This window comes from Pinus tabuliformis, chromosome 9 (assembly GCF_031772625.1).
Source record: "Pinus tabuliformis cultivar Carrire ecotype Pingquan chromosome 9, CPIR1, whole genome shotgun sequence".
NCBI lineage: Eukaryota > Viridiplantae > Streptophyta > Pinopsida > Pinales > Pinaceae > Pinus > Pinus tabuliformis.
In genome coordinates, this window is record NC_142307.1 from 808519511 (window position 1) to 808527194 (window position 7684).

The following is a 7684-nucleotide window of genomic DNA, read 5'->3' on the forward strand; positions in this document are numbered from 1 at the left end:
ATCGATGGTTCTCAACCTACAGTCAGCCTTTCTCTTTTTACTCGACAAATGAAGCAATAACGTGCTCTCTCTACGCTACGCTCTGTAAGTAAACCACGCAGAGATTCTCACACGATCCACGGCGCTGTTAAGGAGACACTAACTGCCGTTGATGGGTGGATCCTACGCCATGTCACGCTTTCTTTTTCTAACATACAAACCGTTCATTGTAGGTCCCACGCCATGTGGTAAGGGTGTGGTAAAAGGCAAGGTATTATAAGTTTCCCCACAGTTGTGGGAGTTTACCACAAATAACTGGAATTCAATCATTTATATGTAGGTCCATGGATAGTGTTGCCCACCATGCATGGTCCATCTTTCAAGATCATGAACCTTGTTTTGATATTGTCAAACTTGCTTAAACACTTTATGATACGTAAACCTACTTAACTCAAATCAGTGGCTTTAAGGTAAATTTATGGGAAAGGTACAAAATATTTACTAAAATAAGAGCTTTTGTTCATTAAAGAATATGTTATTATGAGTGAAAGGGTAATGGTCTCAATGGTTAAAAGGTAGTATTAACTCAAAGAAGTGGCTTTATGGTAAACTTATGAGAGGAGGACAATATCATTACTAAAAAATGAGCGTGTAGTCACTAGATAGTTAGGAGGTTATTTTGATTAGAGTTTTCTTGATAATTATCAATAATGATGGAGAAATCCTTATGAGATTTTGGAAGATTGTTGTTATTGGAGCTTAGCTCATTAGGAGTTTTCCCCCTCGAAGAGGTTAAGTGAAGGAACCCTTAGATTTCTTCCATAAGAAGATAAATTGTAAAGTGTTGCCCTAACTTAAAGGTTGATATTCTTAAAGTGACCAAAATTTCTTATTATTGGATATTTTGATGTGATTTTACTTTCATATCTATTGAGGCACATGACATTGGGTATTATAACATTTCCCTGGGCCAAAAAATGGAAGATTTCTTCCCCTAATTGGTAGGTCTTCAAAGAAAATGGAGGGCCACAACACTTTGTGAATAATATTTGGAGAAATAGATTGCATATAGGAATTCATCATGGAAATCACTGATTTCAAACAAAAAAAAAACCGTTTGTGTTGGAGTTTGGGAAGTGAAGATATCATTAATTTAAAATCAATGATTTTTTTTTCTTTTCGTGATGGCCATGCAAACTGTAGAGCTTGTATCTTTTTATGGGATTCTTAGATTTCCATCAAATTGGTGCCATTGGGTAGAAGAGTTTTAGGGGTTTGATTTGGTATATTAACGTGTTGTACTTTCAATCAATATTTAGTGGACTACAACTATTGTAAGTTTTTTCTCTCTAACCCTCACAGACACGAGAAATGGCATTGTGATAATGTTGTTGGAAAATAAATTCTATCATGGGATCAAAGATATAAAAGAGATAATTGTTAAATATCAAGAGACTTACATTTTCATGCCCATATACACTTACAATAAGGAAGAATATAATCAAGAAATATATACATGGTATGATCTCAAGGATACTTTTAATAATTGATATCTAGATGCTGTGATTTTTGGGATGAAAACTATTTTCATATCCTATATGATACCTCTACTATACCTTATGTAGTGAACATCACTCCCACTATGACTACCAATATTGTAGTGATATTATTCCTTCTAGATCTAACGCCAACCCTTTACAACTACGTGGATGATGATTTTAGGTATTTTTTTATGATATTGGTGGGTACTTGGAGCATATTCTATAGTCATTCGTGGAGGTTAAGAGTCATTATTTGGGCGTTATCTTTAACACTCATACTAGGACCCAAGTTGAAGGGGGAGCTTAGACTACTTCAACATGGTGGCTAAACTTTGTACATGGGACCTTGGTTCTATAGCTTATTTCAATATTACTATCCACACTCATCCATGGGACCCTAGTATATGGTTGTACCTTCTCATAATAAGCATTGAGGGACTTGAAGGACCCTTAGTATAATAATATTAATGGAGACTATTCAATGTAAGTTGGAATAGATCCATTATATTATTAAGGTTGATCATCTATGGTAGTTAATATTGAATATATGTAATAGGGCCTCATTAAAGAAGGTCTACTAGGTAGTCAGTATGTTGTTATGATTAAGGTTCTCTTGATAATTATAATTAAGAATGAGGAACTACTTACGAGATATGTTGAAGAGTATTTTTATTGGAGCTTAGTTCATTGGGAAGTTCCCTTTCAAAAATGAGTGTCAACCCCACATTTCGTAAATAAGTTTTTAATAAATTACAGTCATGTTTCACAAATTATTTTGTAATAAATTAAAAAAAGAAACAAACTTAAAAAGTGAAAAACTATTAAAAAAGTTTTCACATTGTCCATTGGATCATGTATTAGAGGAAGACTATTTGCTTTGCTAGAAATCTCAACCATTCATTTTTATCAAAAATATAAATTCTTCAAACCCAATTCTAATATAAACCAAGCTTGAGATGTAATTGAATATTCAAAAATATTTTTTAATTATTTTATATATTTATTAATAATCTAATAATACTAGTTAATTGCAATATTTTTAAATAAAATAATATAGTTGTAGTTAATTGTAATATTTTTAATTATTTAATAATGTAAATGTAGTTAATTATAATTTTTTAAATATTTGAAATGTGTTTTTATTATATTCAACATTCGAAGATCCTTCCGACACTAAAATTTTTTTTTAATAAACCCTACCCAATTTCAAAATAAAATTGACGGGAAAATATAGCCACAAAAACTTCAAAACAGCGTTTACATTCCAACCCGACACCATCTCCACGTTCCAGAGATGTGGACCGTTGATTCTGTCAAACCTTGAATTCAATCAAACAGTCTCCACATCAGATTACTTTTTTGGACTTTTTGTTTTTTTTTTTAAAACGCTACTCATTGGAGCTCAAAGCTTCAGCTAATTGTCGAAATTGAGACGTGATCTGTAACTTGCGTTCGGATACCACTTCTTGGGAATCACATTTCTCGCGGACAACGTTTGTTTCCTCGTCAACGTTGTGATTCGCAAAGAAAATGGTGCTTTCAATGGACCTCCCAACAGAGACCAGTTGGCGCCCCAAGTATGCTTCATTTCCATCCACGCACCAGAGTCCGCCTGTATCATTCATGCACACATCATTCATGCACGCAATTGATCGAAGCGAATTCAAGTTACGAAATGAAGAGCAGAATGATAAAAGTTTAAAGTTGGAATCACCATGGTCCTGCACAGACCTGTTTTAGTTGCACAGCTCCCACATCGCCATATCCGGCTTCGTATTCGATGAGTACGGAGAACCAGTAGACTGTGGATCCTTGGTTCACATGGAAAGTTATGGTCTTCCCTGGGTATCGACACAATGTCCTGTAATAAATACCATCACAATATTACACATCAACTCTTCAATATCACAACTAAAACTGATAGCTCGCTCTTATGTGTTTTATACCTTCTGTAAAGAACTGAGAGCTCCCCAGTGTTGAGCAGTGGTGGAGTTTTTCCATGGGTGGCCATACGACCAAACGCAGCTCCGCTCAGATCAAAATGTGTTTTACCGAACGCACAGTATCCTCCCGGGCATTCATCAGTTACCACGATAGTTACAGGTTTCCGAGAGCATAAGCCCTTCTCCATGCACTTAACCTGTAGTTTCCAAAAATGCACCATAATTTGGTCATTAATAACTGCAACGACCAAATACAATCTACTGATCTGAGTGTTTGCAATCATTTCTTACCTTGTAGCACGCCCCACAGCCTTCTCCGCCTTTGAATAAAACGGGGCTTACAGCGCCCACTCTCGCTCTCAGAGGCTTCTGATCCACAAGGCCACCATACCCGCAGGCGCCACCTGCATTACGACAAGAGTTACAACAACGTACCACAATCTGAATCAATGAACAATTGAATTATTTGGAGTGACATCAAGAAGAATGCGGCAATATACCTTCGCTTCCATCGCCATTTGCACTGCCATACCAAGTTGCTGTAGCAGGGTGCCATTGCACTTGCTTCCTAACAATCTGAGTGTGTTCCTGACCAAACGCCGCCTTCTTGCACAAAAACAACACTAACAACACAATGCAAGTCGCAGTTACATCAACATGGACTTTGGGCACCACCCATGGAAGCCTCACAATCCTCATCATACTTTCTACAAAATAACAATAATAACCAAATATATGGCGCCTAAAGAAACTACAAGTAGAAACCCAATAAACAATGAAGCCCAAAGGAACTAGAAAGTCATATTTATTTGCAGAGGTGAGAAACTATTGGCACGATTTTAGAATTTCAAATCCCATCTTGTCAACTGATTTTCATTTTGCTTCGTTTGAAATCTTGACTGCAGAGGGACCCAAATCACCAAACATACAGACCGATGGATCGATGGTTCTCAACCTACAGTCAGACTTCTCTTTTTACTCGACAAATGAAGCAATAACGTGCTCTCTGTACGCTACGCTTTGTAAGTGAACTCCGCAGAGATTCTCACACGATCCACAGCGTTGTCGCCCTTACCCATCGGTTAAGGAGACTCTGGCTGTCGTTAATCGGTGGACTTTCTTTTTCTAAGATACAAACCATTCATGGTAGGTCCCACGCCATGTGGTAAGGATGTGGTAAAAGTCAAGGTATAATAAGTTTCACCACAATTGCTGGAGTTTACCACAAATAGCTGGAATTCAATCATTTATATGTAGGTCCTTGGATAGTGTCGCCACAATGAGCATTACAAATCTGACCTTTATGAAACTTAAAATGAATATATCTCAGTACATAACTAAGCCTTACACATCTAATTAGGAGCATTACATCTATTATTACAACATATTTAATTTACAATCTCAACAAATATTTATTCAGTTTTATATAGAATTTTAAAAGAAGAAATTGATTTAAAAAAGCAATATCCAATTTTATTATCCATATTTTTTAAATGATATATTAATTTTATGTTAAAAATTGAATGAATTATAAATTTTCACATGAGGTATTAACTGAATTTTTGTATTTTCAATTTTTTTTGTCAGTGATAAAATATTTTATTTATAAGTAAGAATGAGAGTAAAATATATGTACATCTCTTTATATTGGATTGTAATTCCAATATCAAAATGAGTAAGAGAAAAAAATTATTGATATTTATAAAGCTCTTAATTAAAACTAACTAAAATATATATTTATTTTTTATTATTTATTAATTTAAAGTTGAACATTGAAAGAATTACATATCTTTCTCATATTAGAATGATATGAATATAGAATGAATAACAATAAAATTATTTTTTAAAAATCTGAAATATATAAATTTATTTTTTAATATATATATATATATATGCTGAAATTTAATTATAATGTAAAAAAAAATTGTAGTTTGAAAATGTAAAATATATAAATTTATATATATATATATATATGGTAGTAATTTAATTATATTTATTTTGTTTGAATTAAATTATTTTTATTAAAAACAAAAGTAAATATTTATTTTGCTAAAAAACAAATATTTAACATTCTATTTAACATTAACCAACTGAACAATTTAACATTCTATTTAACATTAACCAACTGAACAATGGACGAACCCCTCCACAAAAACGAATAAACTCAACCTCCATACACAAATACACAGAAATGCCCTATCTGATTGGAGAAAGAATGATGAAATGAGTGAGAAACATAATTAAATATAACCTTATCCCTAAACCGCAGTTTCTCTCAAAATTTACCCAACAGATCCCAAGACAACGAAACTAGTATGTACTCACAAATCATCCAAATTCAGTCGCGGTTAAATTCAAATTTCAATTAATTAAATAATATTAAAATTTCCCACTTATTTTTAATTTCAAATTCGATTTGTATAACCATAGTATCAAATTCTAATTGAGATTGCATCGTCCAATCGATGTCACCTCAACCTTGGGGTGGCAGGAAGTTACTAAGGAGATGACTACCAACTACCACGGAGTACAGATGCCTCACGATGAAGATGAGAGGGGCACATGTTTATATTGTATGCATCATTATATATGAGTAACAATAAGTTAATGATTGGTTTAGTGTATGGTTGTTAAGAATTTTTTTCAATAAGGTATAGACACATGTTTAACATGTATGTCTAATTATATATGAATAACAATGTCATACACTAAGTCAATGATTGACTTAAGATGTTATTGTTAAAAATTACCTCTTTAAATAAGTATGGACACATGTTTATAATGTATGCATGGCCATATAAGAATAACAATGCCATGCACTAAGTCAATTATTGGATTAGTGCATGGTTGTCAATATATCCAAAATGTTGCGTTTTCAATCTTTAATCATGAGATGATTGCATTTTAATTTTCTTCAAAACGTTGTGCTGGCAAGTTTTAATTTTGCGATGATTTCCTTCTATGAGTATAAAAAAAAAATGATAAGCCTTTTTCTCGCGACGCTCTTCTTGATAGCTCTGCGGGCTCTGCGAATCTTGTATCTCCGCTTCAACTTTCATACTTTAGTTCTAAAATACCAATTTAATGGAAAGACGAAGAAAAAAACATAAAATAATACAAAATTAATTTTCTATTTATAAAACTTCTCACATATACAACTATTTATAGAGGTGCAACTCTTGGTTTTCTTGGTTCATATAATGCTCCAATCACGGGTATATTATAAAGACCACACTAATTACGGAATCACTATAAACTTTAACTAGACTTACTCACGCTAAATTAAATTGTTATAAATATAAACTAAAGTCGAATTAACTCACACTTACTTTCCATGCATACCAAAGTAATTTACTATTTCCAACATATCAACAAAATTAAACACAAGTTTATACTTACAAGAACCTTGAATCGCTTCGCTCAAAGATGTATATACAATAGTTATTACTCAATACATATTAATTTCCTTATATGAGCATATCAACAAAGATACATGGATAGAGTACATCAATCCTATTACACACTATTTATTTAATGATGGGGTGGGTGGTATACATGGATAGAGTACTATCAATCCTATTATACACTATTTATTTAATGTTGGGGTGGGTGGTATTTAGTGCCGCTACTGGTGATACAGAGACCATCATATTTAAATTGGTATAGAGCCTTATTATCCCTGCAACAGTGGATATACGCACTAGATTTTTGTTTCACTTACTAGGGGAGAGATTCCTAATGTTGTGCAGGGACCAGTAATTGATATAGTACTGGTCCCACCAAACTACCATAAATTGAAACTTTTGAAACCAATATTGAAACAAAAATAAATAACATTAAGTATAAATAGGTATTAATTTATGTCCAAAATTTCTCCATACATTGACTAGGCCCACAACTCTCCATAAATAGTATTTTACTAGTTAAGACTGCAAACCATATTGACCCAACTAGAAAACAGCTAAAACCATAAAGGCTTCCAAAATGGTCTATTCCAGAAGTAGAAAGCAGCAGTCACTTCAACCCCCACTCATCAGAACTGCAGCTTTGCATCCCAAATAAATATGCCTACCTGCACATAACAAAAGGGAATGTATGTCAGCCATAACTGCTGTGTTGTTCAACAACTAAACACCCTATGTTCAATAAATGACACCCAACCCAATAACATTTAAACCCACTTTGTGCAATAAATGACACCCAAACCCAATAACTGCAATA

At 33.3% G+C, this 7684-nt stretch overlaps 1 protein-coding gene across 1 annotated transcript; it reads right to left on the bottom strand.

Annotated features, from left to right (window-relative positions):
- Positions 1 to 2923: 2923 nt before the first annotated feature.
- LOC149151244 (expansin-B16-like) lies at positions 2924 to 3656 on the bottom strand. Its single transcript, XM_089439708.1, has 3 exons — positions 3467 to 3656; positions 3252 to 3381; positions 2924 to 3132 (listed from the first exon to the last, which is right to left on the bottom strand). The coding sequence occupies exons 1-3, from the start codon at positions 3649 to 3651 to the stop codon at positions 2935 to 2937; spliced, it is 513 nt and encodes a 170-aa protein (XP_089295834.1). The 5' UTR covers positions 3652 to 3656; the 3' UTR covers positions 2924 to 2934.
- Between the last annotated feature and the right edge of the window lie 4028 nt (positions 3657 to 7684).

What these genes read in the sequence shown, in the direction of transcription:
- LOC149151244 (XM_089439708.1), bottom strand. Translation starts at nt 3,651, where the DNA reads ATGGAGAAGGGCTTATGCTCTCGGAAACCTGTAACTATCGTGGTAACT. An exon ending in CTCTCAGTTCTTTACAGAAG is followed by an intron (nt 3,382 to 3,466) that starts GTATAAAACACA and finishes TATTTATTACAG; the next exon opens with GACATTGTGTCGATACCCAG. An exon ending in GAGCTGTGCAACTAAAACAG is followed by an intron (nt 3,133 to 3,251) that starts GTCTGTGCAGGA and finishes TGAATGATACAG; the next exon opens with GCGGACTCTGGTGCGTGGAT.